The following is a 19230-nucleotide window of genomic DNA, read 5'->3' on the forward strand; positions in this document are numbered from 1 at the left end:
CAGGCAAGGAGCTTAGTTTTGTTTCGTTCTCTTCCTGAAAAGGGAGGAAGCAGTTTTCTCTGCAAGTAAATCCAGGTAGTCCCCTGGGACTGACTGCAAGAGTAGTTTAGTCTTCTCTTTTAAAGCAAAGCTGGGGAAAAAAGAGAAAAGAATAAAAAGGCTTTTTTCCTCCCTGATCTTTTAGTGTCTTTGCCTCTTTCTCTTACCTGCTCCAAGCGGCAGCAGCCTGTGGTTGTGGCTCCTTAGATGAAAGGGTCTCAGGAGCCTTGTGACTGTCCATCCTTTGCAGATGTTGTGAGAGGCCTCACTGTAGCAGCCTTTTCATCTAACTCAGCAACATGGAAAGTTACAAGGCAGTCAAACTTTGGAGCAGAATGGGAAAAGGTGTTTTTTTGGGGAGTGGTTTTTTGGTTTTTTTTCCACTGGAGGATAGGAGGGGATCATGAGGACAGTTAACTGGATTCTTGTGAGGATGGAGAAGGGGACAAATGTATGCTTGGAACAAGCCTCCCCTCAAATTTAGCCTCCTTGGAGCTGTGAGATAACACAACACAGGTCCGGTATAACAGTGCAGGTTGAGACTAAAGTGGGCCATAGCTGGTACCCCTGCATTCCTCAGCTCAGGCAGTGATAAGCTGCCAGAGCTGCCTTTGGGCAGCACATAGCAAATAAAGTTTCCCAAGTCAAAAAACCAATCATTTGACTCTGTGGAGTCACTCGAGCAGGACAACCTGAGTCATGCCTGTGGTGGCGCAGCTGGAGGGATATTGCATACCAGAACGATGGCTCAACTCACAGGGCAGGAATTTACACCCTGTAAGGGGGGCACCCACTCAGAAAAAGCGGGAAAGCACATGGAGAGGACAGGCATGCAATACATAGCTGTGCGCGGCTTCACTCTGCTTTGCCCAGAGAGGCTCCTGGTGAGCTGCAAGCAGACAACTGGGCTTCTTGGCTGTGTAGCAAGATGTTCCTTCTGAGGAGCACCCAGTGGCTTATAGGTGTTCACTTTCCATATCCCCAAATTCACCTTTTTCCCCTCCTCACTAAATTCCAGTTCTTTTTCCTGGTCCTTGAAAAGTTCGTTTTCCTTTTTAGCTCCTTTTAAGTTCCTGAAGTCATTTAGGTCCTTGTTGGGATGAGAAAGAAAACTGGCTGTAGGAGGGGGAAATTGACAATGGAACCATAGGGCCCAGCTGATCTGGAAAGTCAAAATTAAAAGGTGCTAAAGTGTTTGATGTTTGGGTTGAAATGCCAACTAGTTTTGATCCCTCCTATTCCTAGTTTAGCCTAAAATACAGCTGCTGCTTTGTACGGCAGGGAATTTTTCCCCCTTCCTTTCGATTCTCTATATTGATGGCTTTTACTGCTTTTACTGTGCTTTCCTAACAATATTTGAAAGGGGGTAAGAGCTATGTAGTATGACTATGATAATTATTGGGGGCCCCAGGTGAGCGTGGACCACCACTCACGCGTGGTGCATGATGCCTTTTGTTTTCCCTCTGTCTGACAGCAAGCGTGGCCCAGTGGCACTCAGCAGATCCTGCTCCCTCCTGCCTGGCAGCAGCTGACCGGGGTGGCCACCCACACATCTGTCCAGCATGCGACCGTCATCCCAGAGTCCATGGCAGGCACCCAACCACTGGCAGACTGGAGGTAAACTGGAGGTGCTTGGAGGCTCCCTGAAGTACCCACCAGTGCTAGAAGAGGCCTGAGAAGAGTGGGGGCAGGAGGGATGGGGTCTCACAAGGGCTGTGAGGGAGAAGGGCTGCAACCTGTCGCCCCCTTGTCTGAAAGCTATGGGCAACTTCTCCATTCCATGTCCTTGAGGTGGAGTGCTGTGCCCACAACGCTCTCTTCAGTCTGCTCCCTGGGGAAAACCCTCCATCCTGGGTGGACTAGGAGCCCAGTGGGCCCTGGAGGGGAGGGTACCTTGGTGAAGGGCGGTGGGAGCCTGTGGAAGAGCCTGCCGAGGAACAGCTGGTTGCGTGTTAAACGTGTGCCTGTCTCCCCACCACGCAGGAACACGCACGCTCATGGCAGCCACTACAACCCCATCATGCAGCAGCCCACGCTGCTGGCCAGCCACGTGACTCTGCCCGCCGCCCAGCCCGTCAACGTGGGCGTCGCCCACGTCATGCGCCAGCCGCCCACCGCCACCTCTGCCAGGAAGAGCAAACAGCACCAGTCGGCGCCCCGGTGAGTGTGCGCCCACCCCGGCGCTGGCCGTGCTGGTGGGGTGGGGGTCCCATCCTTCTGAGTGCAGCCCCATGATGCAGCTGTGCTGGCCAGCGTGGTGTGGTGTTCACTGACTTCCGCAGGGCAAAATAAAGTTTATTCCACAGCCTGCAAGGGATTAGGTTATGCATTTTGTGACTGGAGTCTTTGCTGCTTCAGCTCTTTGGCACCCAGGTCAGGAGAGTGGCAGGTAAGAGGTGATCCGGTGCGTTTTACACCCAGTGAGCATCATTTTGCATGGGAGTCAGTGGCTACAGGAGATGCAGGATGGGAGACTCGATGCAGGATGGGCCCTGTTCATACACTTGTTATGCTGCTGTGGTTACCTGAGGCCTTGTTATTAAAAATGTAACTGAATTCTCAGGTCAGTGTGCCGCAGTGCCCAGTTGCCACACCATTTCTTCCCTCATCATCTGGAAGAAGCACTCCTGTTTTGCACTTCCATGGGGTGATGCACGTCAGGGGACCGCATCTTCAGGAACATGTGCCTGATGTGTGCACACAAGATCTGCCCTTTCAAAAACAATGGAGTGATGACCTGTCTTCTGAGCTTTAATGCCACGTGGAGTGGAGGACTGGGGTGGCTTTAGGCCACCTCAAGCTCTCTAGCTCCTAACATAGGTGGTTAGTCCCTATCTTCAGCAGTACACACCAGCAACAGATCTCCATGCTGGCCTTGATATAATCATGGCAGCATAAAACGGAGCATTTTATAAGGATATCTCACACGGGAAGTCCTTAGAATCTATCAGCTCTCAGTCTACCATTTGGCTCTGCAAGGAGGAGACTGGGGTTTCTTGCACAACTCAGATGGTAGGATGGTTGCAGCGCCTGTCACAGCACTGTAAGCTTGTCTAGAGGACAAGGATGTTTAAGATGCATATGTACCTGTTCTGGGGAAGGTCCTCTGGGCTGTGCAACCATGACGCTTCTTTAAAAAGAAAAAACAACAAAAAGGCAGAACAGTGCAGGGGAGAGAACCAAAATGGGTCACCACTTGTGCAGAGGCAAAAACAGAGGAGCTTGTGGTTTTCCTGGGTGACTGCACTGGGGCCAGAGGAGCTCTGAGTTTGCAACCAGTTTGACTCTAGTTAAGAGGCCACTATTTAAATCCTTCCCATGTATCTGCTCTCTAATGTTGAATTTACTTTGGGTGGGCTCCAGCTGTCTTAGTCAATCGGTAACACAGAGGAGAGGCAGCTACATCCCCAGCAAGCCAGCAAAAGAGAGCACCTGCTGCAACCAGTGTGCCTGTGCAGGGCCCCCCTTCTCCCTTCACTCTCCAGGGGCAGGATGGCAGTGTCCAGAAGGAATTGGGCACCCTCAGAGCAAAGGATTTCTACGGCTTCATTAATTGTGACTCTTTTGTAGCCAAATGAGGAACGTGCTCCTTTGGAGAGGAGGGTACTCCACGCTGCTCATTGGTATTCAAAAAGCACTTTGAATGCTACTGTGCAGCCATTTGTTATGCAAAAGACCCTGTATAAGTTGGTATAGTGTGATATACTGCCAGGGTGACTTCCTTTTGATGGATGCCACCTATTCCTTTTGTTAGCTTTTGGGCCAGGCTGAACATGCAGCCCAGGCCCCACAGTGGAACAAAACCAGAACTTTGGGTTTTTTTTCCTTTTTGAATCTCCAGATGTTCTGCAGTTGTGAGAAGAAATACAAAGGAGAAAGAAAGTGTGGGAATTGAGTAAAATGGGCTTTAGTCAGTGTGCTTTGGTAAATAACCCCATCTGCAGACCCACGCTGCACTGCTGGGTGGATAGGTTCTGTGTTCAGACCCCTGATCCAAGTGAGCCTTTTCCGCTTGGTCTGGTAGGGAAGCCGACATAGGAAGACTGGGAAAAAAACAGGACTTGAGAATGCTTTTTTACTGTGTAATAAGAATATTTTTCTTTTCTTTCTGATTTACATATGCTAGATGCTGCTTCACATGGAAATTAAATGAAACTGAGTATGTGTCCTCCCTTCTGCCTGCTCTCATCTATGGGACACCGCTGTCCTAGAGGTCAAAGTATTGGGCAGGAAATGTTCATTGAAAAGATTCTTAAACAGAAATTAATTTCTGTTTAATTAAATTAAAAAACAATTTTCCTGATAAGTGATTGTTGTTTTCCACAGCAAATTCTAATTTTATCTCTAGCATTTTCTGGCCAAAAAACATCTGGTCATGATGCATCTGTGCAGGATACAGGCAAAAGAGATTATCATTTAGGTGGTTCTCTCTCCTGTGACAGCCATAGAGTGCCTGCCTTTGTTCTGTATGTCTGGGCTGCCTGACTAGCCCCTACTCTCCCAGTGCAAACTCCTGAGAGGCAGCATTTCTCATCTGGAAATTTCTAGGAAAAAAATTTGAATTTTTTGCTACAAGAAACTGATTTTCAGCCAATGATATAAATAAGTCATGCAAGGCACTCTCTTCTTTGAAGAGGTGACTGTGTCAATTTTGCAGTTTTCCTAGACTCCATAGACCAGTGCCACTGAATCGGAGACCGGGACTCACGAGCCCTTGGTGACGGGCAACTTGAGCAAACAGAGTTTTAACCAACTAACATCTTTTCCCGTTTCCAGAAACACATCCACCTATGAAGTTTCATCCTCCCAGTCCATCAGCTCGCCCCAGCGGTCGAAACGAGTGAAGGAGAACACGCCTCCCCGCTGTGCCATGGTGCACAACAGCCCTGCCTGCAGCACCTCCGTCACCTGCGGCTGGGGCGACGTGGCCACCAGCACCACGCGGGAGCGGCAGCGGCAGACGATCATCATTCCCGACACCCCCAGCCCCGCAGTGAGTGTCATCACTATCAGCAGTGACACGGATGAAGAGGAGGAGCAGAAGCATGCACCCACCAGGTGAGCAGTGGCTCTCAGCTCTTCCCTGTGTGCAGGAGAAAGAGACAGAGGCAGAGAAGCGTTGGGGCATCCCAGGAGTTGCTGTAGGGTTCCAGGAGCTATATTTGGGTGTCAGCATCCAGTTTTTCCTTTCATTTGAAAGGAAAAATACTAGCTGAGGACTCCATAAATTTAGTTGGAACTCCCTTCTGTGCCTGTACATTTGCTGTGTGACCTTGCAGAAGTGCAGTAGTCTCCCCATGCCATAATGTCTCATCTGTAAGAGGAAAGAATACTTCTCTCTATCTCACTTTTGTTGAAAGGAGACTTCAGAGAGCCTATGGTGATGAGCCTCTCTGAGACAGCTGTTTAAAACAAAGACAAAAAGAAGGGCTTGGAAGGAAGATGCCTTAAATTTGCCTTTTCTCTTTCTAACTGATCCAGGCATCTGTAAAGAGCATTAAGTGACACCTTCGATATGTGATATTTTTCTTAAAAAGGTTCTCAAGAACAGTGCTTCTGTCATAAACATTCAACAATAATAAATATATTGCAAGAGATTTGCTTAGTTCTGATTGTGTTGTCAAAACATCCTTGAACTATTGTAAAAGTGGCAGAAACTGATTGCTTTTTTGTCTGACTGCAGAGAGGCATAGATGAGGCTAGAAACACCATGGTGACTGAGTTTGCTCCTTAGGGAATTAACTCACCTGACTGAACGGTGTGGCCCAGGACCGCTGCCACTGCTGATCATCTCTTGTGGATCAGAGAGGACTTAATTTTCTAGGACTGTCCTTTCAGCACCTTTCATCACATGCAAGTGCTTTAGTTTTCCCATCTGATGCCAGTCACAAGACATTGCTCTGCTTTATAAGTTGTAGAGAAGTAGTCTTGCAAACAGCTGAATAATTTTACCATCTCTATATTGGTAACCGAGCTAGGAAATTTTTAACCTTATCTTTCCAGTATTGGTAAGAGATAATTATTTTTCTATTTATTTAAAATACACTCCATGCCAGATTTTCTTCTAATCACTGGAGATACCTATCTATGTCTCTGCATCTCTGCATTGTGGTGATAAGTGAAGCCTGCAAATGTGCACAGAACAGATGAGATGCATTTGGCCTCCAGGAACTAAAAATCTGTAAAGAGCCATATGATTCAGACATCTAGGCTGGAATTTCAAGCTGCCTCCTGACAGCCACTGCCGCTTCCCATTCCCCTTTTCCCTACCAATGAACTCCACTGGGCAGCAAGAGCTCAGTGCCTCTCAAAGTCAGGCTTGCCATGAATGCAGTGGTTATCATGGGCAGTTGATCACAGGACAGTGTAACATATTTCACTTTAAAAATAAAAATAAATAAAATTAAAAATTGCTACAGCATTCCTTGCTTTGGTAGGGGGAAGAAAGTGGGATTCCAGAGGGAGTTGAATGAAGATGAGTGTGAAACTCAGGTAGACTATAAATAATGAGCCTCTACTTCCAGGGCTCTTATGGGAAAGTAAGGGCAAGACAAAAGAGATGCTGAAAACTAAGGTTGTGAGGTGGGGCAGCATGAAGAGAGAAGGTATCTCAAGGGTCATGGGAGCTCTTTTCAAGCATGTTTACCCATGGTGCTGATCCCAGGGTTTGGGAATTATGTGCAAATACTTAAACTTACCATCTGGGTGTCTTTTTTCGGTCCAGAGAGGGGTGGAGGGAAGAGCTGGAATACTGCATCTAGTTCAACCAATGATTGTCTGTTCTGCTTCAACTTTGCTGCCATCTGACCAGTTTCTTCACTCAACACCTCTCCAGGAAGACAGGCAGAACAAAGTTCAGGAACATGTCTGGAAATTGAGTTGGGAGTTTGAGGTATTAAAATATTTGGGTCTGCCGAGGGGCTTGAAAAGTTGTCCCAAGAGCCAGACTTACATAAACAAACTGGCTTTGATGTGACTAAAGCATATTCCGGACACGTTCCTGCCTGGGATCAGATCCCTGGCTACTTTTTGTATCCATATGGCATATCTATACAGAGTGCCAGGCTGCCAGCATTCCTGGAAGGCCAAAGCATAAGAGCTAGATTTAATTTCTGAGCCATGTAGAGACATTTCGCATGGACACGAGCTGTTCTCGGGCACCTTTTGGAATTCCAGAGTGAGTTAAATTGCCTGTGCAGATGTATCCAGAGCAAATAGAGAATTAGAGGCAGAGGCACAGGTGGAAAACAGCATGTCCAGAATGAGAATTTTTGGTTAATGTCTCCAGGAGAGTGAAATGAATTCGCTCAGTGCCTTTTAACCTGGGTATATCTAATACCATAGTCTCAGCTGGAGCGAGAGTGTAGCTTCCAGTAAATACCAAGGAACTTTGTCCCTGCTGAAGTTGGAGTCTTTCTCACTGAAAGTTTGTCACATGTGAGAAAATACTCCAAGTTTTCTCACTTGCCTATTTTTTTGGCTCCAAGAAAAATGGGAGTGACAGTGAAGTATGTGCATTAATGTAATCAGTGCCCAAAGGTTCAGGATCTAAGTCGAAAATGAAACCATGCAAAGAATGCATTGTCTCACCCATATATGCAAATATTACCATATTGGGCAATAGCTGTGGTGTGGGGGTGAAAAATAAGGAATCGTTTGAAACATGCTGTTGATCACATCCTAGCAATATTAGTTTTTTCTAGGTTAGAATATAGAAATCGTATGTCACTTGACAGATCAAAGGTAATTGTCTAATCCCATCTTATTGATAGCAATGGTAGCTTTGCATTAACTTCACTGTCATTGGATCAGCTCCTGAATTTGCTACAGCACTTCCTTCTGTTATTTCTTACAGGGTTAGAAATTTCTCTTTGACCCACGAGATTAAAAATGCTTATTTTATTGATTCCTCAGTGAAGAGAGATTAGAGCTACTTGTGGTTGTGAGAAGTAGTAGATCCTTTGAGGATGTAAGAGTTGGTCAGTCTCAGTTTAAGCAGTACTGGTAATGTTGATAAAAAATATTATGTTACTGATGCAGGAAAGGAGTCCTACAGCTTGGATTTACTCCATCAGAAAAGCCTTTCTGTAATACCAGAGCAGCAGAGAGAGCTTTTCTCATACAGGGGATACGAATTTTTTTATTAGTGAAAGAAAAATCTGAAAAAATCATTATGAGATGGGTAGAATTTTCCTTTTCCTACTGAAAAGTAGGAAATGTTATGTTACATGTTTATAGAATACCAGCTGATCAGGAAGGCAGGGCAGCACATTGCTCCTTTTGCACTGTTGATGAGCATAGCTTGGTGTAATCTTTATAAAATCAATAGTCATCTGAAAATGTTGGGCTCCTGTTGGGTGAAGGTGCTGGGGAGGTGGTGTGAGATTAGCCCTGGAGGACCTGCTTAGTGGAGCCTTGTCAAAGGGGGCCATCTACTGGGCCCCAGCCCCGAGCCTGGGGCAGAGTCACCAAGGAGGAACCTCAGGTACAGTTCAGCAGGGACCATCCTCAGAGAGATGGCCAGAGATTTTCAGGGGGCAAAATCCTGATTAGAAAAGTCAGCTCATCAAAACCAAGGCTTTTTTGCAAGCTCCATTGAGTTTTTTCTAGTAATACAGTGAAATCTGGCGAAGCTTCAAAACTGCAAAAAGTTTTGACCTTTATTTAAGGGGAGAAAGTGTTAGAGGAGCAGACTTCTTATTTCTGGTTTAATGGAGAGTTTTATTCTTTCAAAATAGACACAAATAATAAGAATAAATTGAAATAGTCAAAATAAAAGGGGAAAATTTTACTGAATGGAATTGTTTTTACTTGGTTTCTGATGCCCACATTGTATGTGACATTTTGTCCCTTCGAACAGCAGGGGGGAAAATTTGCATATAAAATACATTTTATAAACAGGAAACAGTTTTGTCACCCTGTTTGTTTATCATCAGTGAACTTGTACACTCTCAGCTCTGCATCCTTTACAAAGAGATTTCATAGGCCGAAGAGACATTCACTGCTGTGCTGTAAGATAATACCCCAACTGTTATTTATTCTGCATAGAAGAATTCAGGTCTAACCTGTAAAGCACTGAAGAAAGTGAAACAGAAAGTAGACTGATATTTACTTTTTAAAATTTATTCCTCTTTAATTTCTCTGCTTGCTCTTGCAAGAAAGTCAAGCAGACAGACCAACTGACCGATAGTGCCACTGCAGTTGCGGTGATTGGAGCACATGCTCGGCAAGTAGCAAGTAGTAGGGGTTAAGTACTCCCCAGTGTGCAACTTCACCTGTTGTTCTAGTTTAAATGTAAATCCTCCCTTGATTAAATATTTCTGAAGCTTAGAAGTGGAAAAAAATAAAGCAACAGCTTAAGCATGGAGCAGAGAGGCACAAAGGCATCTTGGAATTGTGGCTGGGAGGGAGAGCACCAAGGTCTTGGGGAGGGATGCATTGGGCTGCACTATTGGTTCAGTGAGGGGTATTTCTACATTCTGCCAAGAGACTCATCACAGAGCAAGGCAGGAGGAAGGGGTGGAAGGAAGGGCAGTGGAGGTGGCTGTTGTGGTGTGCCAAGAATCCTTCCCCTCCAAGCAATGAGTGCAGCAGACAAGGAAAACGGGATTTGCCTTGAAACAATACGATTATGGCCTTCAGGTGGTAGGTTTTGAGGGTCCTTCCACCCCAGAGAGACAAGAGAGCCCCTCAGTTCCCTACTGCCTATGTTGGTGTCATAAGTAACATCTCCCCATCTTGGTTTTCCACGGGATCCTCACAGTAGTCACTGTCTTGCTGGGCAAGGCAGGCTGACTGCAGCTGTTGCATCAGCATACTGAGTAACTGCCTCATTGACCATCTTCACTGCAACAAAATCCTTGCAGGGTTGTGGTTTTTTCCCTCTCTCTTAAGATGGTAAACTATACCATGTCCTCTATGTGAGAGACAGAGCCTGTCTTTATAACGGAGCTTAAGCTGATGCAAGTCGTTACTCGCGTTGTTCACGTTGCAGTGCAATGGTGGTGGGCCCTACTTCAGAAGACTTTAATTCCCCTTACACACAGAATTTGCTGGCAGGGACAAACCATGTGTTTTTGCCAACTTGCTGATGTGCATGTGGTAGGGGCAAAACACCATTTGTAATTCTCTTTTGACATGTAGCCTATTGTGGCTGTGTTATGCTGTGCGTAGTAATGCACTGACTCTGCATAGCAATATGTTGACTAACCACAGTCATTTGGTAAAAAGATTGGTGCCTTCCATCTCCTAGAAGACACACCGATGACATGCAACTAATACTTAAAATAACAGAGATAGACAGTAGCTCTGTCAGCAAACCTTCAGCAGCAGGACCCTTACAACCTTCTAAGCAATTCAGAATATATGACTTAAATAGCTATGGCACGTCCTGTGTAGCCTAATAAAATGGCCTCTTACCATCACAAATTCACAAAGAAGGTGAGAGCAGTTTAACAGGTCAGGATGGAGGTTGAGCTGAAGAGAGGGGGGGCATGTTCTCAACACTGAGCTATGCATGGCATAAGATTTCAGCATGAAGAGAGCTATTGCAGTTGTAGTGTGGGTTTTTGTTGGCTGACTCTATACTTTCCTAGGATAGGTGGATTATTTTGAAGCAGCAAACTGAAAAGGCTGCATGTTACTACCTTTTCAGAGACCTGGAACAGAGTTTTTGTTATGTGAGGTAAAGCTTACGTGCCCTGGTTGTATATACACACCAGTTCAAAGACACTCTTGTGCGATGGCTTCCTTCATCCTCCAAACTGGAAGGCCAAATTTGTGACCTTGAGAGCTGTAAGACTATACTGCTACAGTGTCAGACACACTGAAAGGTTTGTAGCTCTTGGAGTGAACCACACACTGAAGAATTGCCCCCATTAGACACCATTTGCTTTTTCTGTGATTCTGGTGTAACTCAAGGTATTCAGGGGTAAAACAGATCCCATTCATGCAATGCTGTCACACCCAGCTTTTGGGCTGGGCCTTCAGCAAGTAGAAATCATCTCAAGTTGCATTGTTATAAGAGTTGTTGTCCCTGTCCTTGTCCTTGGCTATTGAGGTGGTTTCAGTATTAACACCTAATTCAGCATCTTCCTTTCTTTTATTTCCTCTCATTTTTTGTTCTCAACATCTGCCTTCAGCCCCTTTCCATTATCAGATGGCCACCTTAGTTTCTTGCCTGGTGCCTGTGCACAAACTGTCTTTTGTTTCCTCTATCAGACTTTTCCTGGCTGGAGACGATAGGGACCCATGTCCATCTCTGCTGTGCACTCAGGAGGGTGGTGTTATGTTAGAGAGCTGTCTCCAAAACCTGCTTTTACTTGTTCAAAGGCATGGTCATGCTCTGTGTCTGCACATTGGACACACATGAATTTTTCTTTTGTGTCCACGTTTGAGAACAAGCTCTTCAGGACAAGGTGGGAATAGGATACTACTCATAAACTAACAAATAAATTTGCAAAGCAATGCATGTTTTATCAGCTGCTGTTTCAAAAGAGAGGGCACAGCCCCATGCAGTAAGGGTTCAAACGCCTTTCTGGATTAGCGCTTTTCATTCTGTGTATATGGATTCACTGCCACTTCAGTAACCTTCCCCCCTCCCTCTTCTGGAGAATTAAAATACACCTACCCACATATGCAGGCAGGCACAGAAGCTGACCAGGAACATATACCAACTCCCAAAACTACTAAATCACGTATGCTGCCACAACTGTGCTTGCAGGAGGGAAAGCAATTACCAGGTCTGGACTGAGCTTAATAGGAAGGGGGCAAGACTTTTAATAGTATTTTTCTGTGTAAGAACAAACATCCCCAAAAGCTGTGGCTGAGTTATAGGAATACAGTAAGCTTGCTGAGTAGGCAAGTGCTGCATCAACAGGTAAAAGCTCTCAGTCCTCACAGTCTGTGAGCAGGGAAGGCGATACATCAGTCTGGACCTCACACAGATAACTCCTGGGTTACTGTGAGGTGGGGAGAGTAGCTGAGTCCTTAGAGGGAGCTGGAAGGAGAACATCTGCTGACTATCTAGAAGGCTTTGAGTAGGGGGAATGCTAACTCTGCTGGGTTGAATTTTCAAAAGCCTCCATTTTGGATTAACGTCTATCTTTAGGCCTGTGAATCAACTGATTTTCGGCATGAACTGGGCCTTTGATGTTCTTGAAATTCCCAGCCTTAATCTCTGGGGCAGGCTATGGTACAGCAGGTGCTGAGCTCTGGGTGTTTGTGATTAGTCCCAAGTGACTTCTCTGCCTGCTGTAACATTAACTGCAGTTGTGCTGCCTTTCCTAAGTACAGAAATCCAGCTGCTTTCAATGGGACTCCTCGTGTCCTTGAAATGATGCAGCCTGGTGAATCAAGAGGCTGATCGCTTGGGCCCCAATCCTGCAAATATTTACTCATGGGCTTTAGCCCTGTTACTGGAATAGCCCAGTTGACTTTGGGAGATGAGACGTGTTAGTTCTGCTGAGCACTTGCGTAAGGCCTGGCAGGACCATAGTTCTGGTCCTTTTCAGGTTCCAATCCGTGAAATTAGTTTAATACCCTGCTACAGTCCCTTTCTCTGGAAAGGTTTGGATTTGTGGTCACTTATTTGTTTAAGCAAACAGTTATACTTGAATTTCTTATTGTAACCAAGGAGCTTTGACACTCTGAAGGAGAAAAATTCTCATGGTCCCTGCTTTGACAAGCCCTCAATCAAATTGGTGAAAAATATGTCCATTCTAAAACAATAAATAGCACAGATTACACAGAAAATTACCTTTCCAGTTCCACAGCTCAACCTTCCCATGTCAAGTGTCAGCTGAGAGCAGGTATTTCCAGTTCAGCAGCTCAGCCACTTATGTAAAGAAGGGACTGTAAAAGAACAGTTAGACCTTATCAGTTGTCAGAAAACTCTTTAGTGACTTGATTTTTCTTTATAAAATGTAATAACTGTCAGAGATAAAGAATATATCTCTCTTCCCAACTGGCAGCCAAGGGTAGCTGCAAAGGGCAAGCAGCATGGATACTCATAAATGTGTGATTACAGGCATTTCTACTGATGGAGAGGGGAATATTGATGCAATATTAGTCATTTTTATTGGCTTAATATTCTTCTTTCGTAGCAGCATATCCAAACTGCTACATCTTTCTTCACATACAGTCGTTGTCCATCGAAGATATGCTATTGCTCTTTCCATTTCTAATCCGGAGCTCTCCAGCTCCTTGTGAAAAGCCAGAATATGAGGGTTTGGTGTTGTACATCTTTCCTGTTGATACATCCCTGTCCCTGGAAGAATCACTTTCCAATTCCAGATTGTTGTGCAATACCTCCATCTCCTTCTCTATCATCTGCCCTGTTTCAAGTGACAATAGCAGGGGCCTCTCAAGACGTGTTTTTCACTGTGAGTAGAACGGACATGGTTTTGTGTCCTCCCTGGGACACACCAGGATCCTGTGATGAGAGCCCAGGGAAAGTCTGTGTGATGGTAACTTGTTTGTGAATGCATCACCCCAAGGCATTCTTTAAAGGAAAAGGTAATAGGTTTTCAATCCCACGTCTTGGGAGCGAGGTGGTCAGTTGCAGTTTGTGAGTGCTGACAGAGAGACTTTGGAATGGACAAGTGGAAGGGAATCCACCAGTGCTCCTTTAGCACTGTGAAAAATAAATATGGCAAACAGTGTCCTTGGAAGGAAACTGTTCTCAGTGTCTGCTCCACCCACCTTTCCTGGTTAAGAAGTGATGCTGAGACTAGGCAACAAACAACTCCATCACAGACTCAGACTGGATTGAACAGCTCTTCACTGGACCGGACTAGGCAGAGTGGGAGAACGGAGAGAACACTCTATGGGAAGAGATCTCTCTCTGTTTAAAGTGCACACTCAAGAAGTTAAGATTCCTTTTTCTCTATGTCATTTCTGTTCCTGTTGGGGCTGTTTCCACCATTAAGCCTAATTACTTTGCTTTTTATGTGCTATCCATTTCTTTTCATCATTTTAAAAACTTCAGTTGCCATAACAACATAATGCAATCAGTGAAACATAACAGCTATTTTCTGTAGTCAAGGTCTGTGCACTGTCAAGGATGTGAGCCATTTAAGCAAATCTTCACCATCCCCCTTCCTCCCTCCTCTTTCTCGCTCTCTTTTTCTCCCTAAACAAGCTCATAACAGGAAGGAGAAACCATCAGGAATAATTAGACACAATAGCAGAGCAAATCCCAATCGTACTCATGCAGTCTAGTCTAATGAACTTCTAGCACTAATCTGGGAAGTGTTGATGTTCTTTTTTAATCACTTTTTTGATGTCATAGATAGATTAGTTGCAGCAGGACCTTGATATTCCACACTAGAGTCAGGAGACCCAGTGCCTATTCAGAGAAAAAGAAAATCAAAAGCATTACATAGTTTGCTCATTTCTTTGTCTTTCATTCCTCATTTTCAGATGCTTATTGAGCATATATGCCCATTGCACCATATTAGTAAATAGAATGGAGTGTATTTTGTAGATTCATGGAATTTAAGCTTGAAAAGTCATAGCATCTATTATTAAATCATTGCTGGAAGGCTGGGAGAAACCGCCGCGTTTTTGTGTGGGTGGTGAGACTCGTAACAAAGCATAGTATAAGTGCTGGGCTTCTACTGCACACATACATAAAAAGCAGTCTGAAAATAAATCTGGCAGTCTGGTTCAGTGCTATTCTAAGCAGTGTGAATATAAGATCTATCCACAATGTCTTACTCACTCCTTGACCTCCATGAGGGCTTTCCTGGAATAGTAACGAGTGAGTTTTGAAGCCTGGGATTTGGCTTAAGCAGCCTCTCTCTGGCGGAGGACTGAAGGATGTGCTTTGCCTTTATGGAGCTAGTCTGCCACAGGCAGAGTCTTCTGGTGATTTCGAGTTGATCATTGCCTGATCACTCTTTCCACTTGTCTGCTTGTGTTTCAGCACCTTGTCCAAGCAAAGGAAGAATGTCATCAGCTGTGTCACCGTGCATGACTCCCCCTACTCCGATTCCTCCAGCAACAACAGCCCTTACGCCGTGCAACATCGTGCAGGGCAGAATAACGGGAACAGCTACGACACCAAAGGGGTTCCAGAGACTCACTGCAGTGGGAACCCCCGAACGATCATCGTGCCACCACTGAAAACCCAGGCCAGTGAGGTGTTGGTAGAGTGCGATAGCCTGGCACCAGGTAAATTGCACCTCTTCCGTCAAGAAAATTAGTAAGAAATAAATGATTTATCTTGGAAGAATCTCATTGTTCAGTTTCATTTTGTTTGTTTGTTTGTTCTGTTTTCCAAAAAACCCCACGTGCTCCTGCCCTTCTCTCAAGTGACACATCTGTTCTTGGGAGCCATATTGCATTATTTATGTGCCCTGGTTCACTCAGGAGTCACAGGGGCAAGTGTCGGACCCAGTTAGTTCTGTACAAACCCAAGAACAGAATGCAGCCTGTAGCTCAACATTTTACATTAAAGGCTCACAAATGCAAGTGTGAGCCCTTGCTGCCTTTCCATAGGTGTATTTTAAAATGGGTAAGAGATTGAAAACACATGTGAATTTTCATCCAAACTTGTTGACGTTTCTGGGAAGAACATTTCCCCAGGATCTTCATTATGGACTGAAGAGGTTTGCTCATCCAGAACCTCTGCAATGCTAGATAGTAGGATGTGTTGAAAAGAGGTTTATGGTGGAAGTCTGGCATGAAGCAACTGGCTTTGAGCTACTTGGCAGTCCTTGCTTTTGATGCACTGCTGGTGAACACAAAGGTTCAAAGGGTGAGCCCCCCACTAGCACCTTCTCCCTCCCTTCCCACTCACCTTGATGTTAGGCAAGACAGGGATTTTTTATGCTGTGCAGTGCACACCATACTTTCCTTCCTCTCCTTGGGATTTGTACCTGCGTTGTACAGTTCTGCTGGCAGAACAGTTTCTTGCACTTCTGAAGGGTCTGTAAAGCCTTCTTCAGGCCTGCTTTGGGTCCAGTTATCAGGTCTGCTTGTCTCCCTCTAGGATAACAGGCTGGTCATGTATACGAAGCACTGCTGAGGTATTCTGTTAATTAAGAGAAACAGTTTTCTTACCCTGCTTCTGTTGTATGTCTCCTCCCAAAAGCCACTCTGGAGGAGACTCAGTGAGGAAAAGGTAGGGTGAGCAATTAAAGAATGTGATGTAAGCTACAAATGTGTTTCCTTTCCTGGCACAGTCACCACCAGTCACCACTCATCCTCCTACAAGTCCAAGTCCTCCAGCACCGTGACCTCCACCAGCGGTCACTCTTCAGGGAGCTCGTCTGGAGCCGTTGCCTATAGGCAGCAGCGACCAGGAGCACATTTCCAGCAGCAGCAGCCTCTTAATCTAAGTCAGGTAAGTCAACCAAGACTGATTTTGGTGGTGCATCATCCAGCTGTTCCCTACTGCTTCTCCAGCACGGGCTGTCCCCTTCCAGTCTAGTGATAGTTGAGCCCCATGTTGAGTTTGATCAGCTGGTTTTTACTTGATTGCAGACCTTGATCTTCCTGCTCAGGCAGCAGAGGTAGTGCAGATCACGCCCTTGAGTGGGCTGGTGGTACTCTTACCACATGTTCTGAAGTCAGATATGAGTGGGAGTAACAGTGTGAGTGGGAATAATGTGAGAGGGAAGTGCAGCAGCTTGGCCCCGACAGAGTTGAGCAGGAGCACATAGGAAGGACTGAATTCTCCTCAGCCATAGGTAACCATGGGGAGGGTATCTTGCAAGTGAAATGCATAAGCCCAGCTGTGGGATTGGAAGAGAAGTCAAAGCAAAGCCTCTGTGCATACACATGACCTCATGAGCATATGACCTCATTGTGCGTATACGTGACCTAGGAGTTTGATCCATCCTGTGATAAACATCAGCTGAGATCTGGGCAAATCCCATTTGTTGGAAGCATGCAGTTCTCAAAATATTTCACAGTCTGTGATTAGACGGGAGCTTCAGTAAACAATCGCCTTTTCACATCCTGCACCTGGGGCCTCTTTCTTCCCTGAGGTGAGGTAACAAAAGTAGAGAAGTTACAGCACAGTTACCAGTGTTTCAAGAGGAGAAAGTTTGGAGAGCTCAGAGGACAGGTGGATGAACAGAGCTGTTTTTTAAAAAGAAAAATAATTTGATGGAGAAAAATGTCCCCTCCCCCTCAAAATGCAGATGAAATTTAAAAGTGTGAACAAATTTTAAATTAAAGTGCATGAAAATGGAGGAACTGGGCGAGATGCTGTTTGCAAGAGCTGGGGAGGAGTGTGGCTGCTGCATTTCAGACCACAATGACAGCGCAGGACATGCTTACAAAGAGGGTGAGAAAGTTTGGAAGAATAGATGGAAACAGCATGAGGCATTTTCCTTCTTACCTTCTAATTCCTACTTTATGAGTAATTTAATGCTCTGCTTACAAATGACAGGGAAAACTCCTTACATTATTGTGCGGTGCAAGAAAACAACTTAGAAAATCCCTGGAAAAAAAGTGCGTTGCTCCTGTCGCACTGCAAGGAGTTGCCTGTGCTCAAGTAATTATAGCAGATTACATGAGGGCACCAGACACCTGCAGGATCTGATCAAACCAAGGGTTGTATCTTTAAAAAATAACATGGTTATTTTTACTAACCAAGGAAATTATTAACTGCAAACACCCAAACTGAGCAAAAATAAACTGCCTGTTCCAGGCATAGTTAGGCAATTTCATTCCCCTGAGCTATCTGCACAGTACATTTTGTCAGCAGAGAGTTCACTAACAAAAACCATGTTTTGTGTGAGCAACTGGACTTGTGGAAGATGTTCTTGGGAGCTGAGCATCCAAGGCTGTGTCTTTGTGGTAGCTGTGCCAGCAGCTTGTGGCTCAAACTTAGGGACTTGTTGACCTCTTGGGGGGCATTTCAGTCAATGTAAGAAACTACAGGGATGATGTATGAAACCTAGGCTTGCGAGGGACCCATTGCTGTCACCCATTTCCAAGGGAAGACTGGTGGTGCTGAGGGTGTCAGGAGAAGCACAAGAGACTTCCCTGAGGCTGTCCTGGCGTTGCAGGGAGGTTCCCAGGCACTACTGAGGAGATGAAGAGCCATCTCTTGTGTTGTAACTGCTTATCACTGTTGCTGTCTTTATCCAGGCCCAGCAGCACATCACGACCGACCGCACAGGGAGTCACCGGAGACAGCAAGCCTACATCACTCCAACGATAGCTCAGGCCCCGTACTCTTTCCCGCACAATAGTCCCAGCCATGGTACAGTTCATCCCCATTTGGCCGCGGCGGCCGCTGCTCACCTGCCCACCCAGCCCCACCTGTACACATACACCACCCCCGCTGCCCTGGGCTCCACGGGCACCGTCGCGCACCTGGTGGCCTCCCAAGGGTCTGCACGGCACGCGGTGCAGCACACCACCTACCCCGCCAGCATCGTCCACCAGGTCCCTGTCAGCATGGGCCCGCGCGTCCTGCCCTCACCCACCATCCACCCGAGCCAGTACCAGGCTCAGTTTGCCCACCAGACCTATATCAGTGCTTCTCCAGCCTCCACAGTCTACACTGGATACCCACTGAGCCCTACCAAGGTGAACCAGTACCCTTACATCTAAACACTGGAATAAAAGAGCGAGAGACGCACCCATCCCGGGGGGAGTGAGGCAGCCGCTTTTGTATTGAAGAACATGAGAAACTTAACAATGCAATGGGAGGCTCGTGTGAAACTTGAACGAAGGAGACTTTAAGGAAGAAAAGAAAAAGAGGAAAGAAGGGGGAGAACCAATTCTACAATTTTTATTTAAAAAAAAAAAAGAAAATGGAAAAAAAAAGAACAGAAAAAAAAATAAACCACAAAAAACCAACCATTCTGCACCAAACTAGAGAGAAAGAGAGAAGCAGAAGGACCCTCCAGCGGGTCCTGTCTTTTGAAGAACTTCACCAACAGACTTTTAAAGGTTATTTTCATCCAATAGTGAGCTACATTTAGAAATTTGTTGTCCAAAACACCTAAAATTAAATCCATTAGGTTTTTAATCCAATAGGTATATGGATTAGGGATTTATCCAGCTTTTCAAAGGGTTTATACCCCACCTTTGCAGTGGTTTTTGTATCCCAAAGTATACACAGGTTTTGGTGGATTTTTAATGGAAAAAGAAAGTGGGTAAGGGAGGCTGAGGTAGGAGGATAAAATGTTGTCCCAGTGCTCTAAATTCGAACCTAACACTGCTACA

General features: G+C 45.5%; 1 protein-coding gene across 3 annotated transcripts in view; it reads left to right on the forward strand.

The window, feature by feature from the left end:
* The window catches only part of HIPK2 (homeodomain interacting protein kinase 2), a 123685-nt gene extending 104672 nt beyond the window's left edge, over window positions 1-19013 (forward strand). For all 3 annotated transcript variants that reach the window (XM_027680504.1, XM_027680506.1, XM_027680505.1), the window contains exons 10-15: window positions 1514-1656; window positions 2023-2199; window positions 4816-5097; window positions 14966-15213; window positions 16227-16387; window positions 18145-19013. In XM_027680504.1, coding sequence (XP_027536305.1) covers window positions 1514-1656; window positions 2023-2199; window positions 4816-5097; window positions 14966-15213; window positions 16227-16387; window positions 18145-18612 — 1479 coding nt within the window. In that variant the 3' untranslated portion in view covers window positions 18613-19013. The remainder of the gene's footprint in view (window positions 1-1513; window positions 1657-2022; window positions 2200-4815; window positions 5098-14965; window positions 15214-16226; window positions 16388-18144) is intronic.
* The last annotated feature ends 217 nt before the right edge of the window (window positions 19014-19230 follow it).

Source organism: Neopelma chrysocephalum, unplaced genomic scaffold (assembly GCF_003984885.1).
Source record: "Neopelma chrysocephalum unplaced genomic scaffold, ASM398488v2 Primary Assembly neopelma1_59, whole genome shotgun sequence".
Classification (NCBI taxonomy): Eukaryota; Metazoa; Chordata; class Aves; order Passeriformes; family Pipridae; genus Neopelma; species Neopelma chrysocephalum.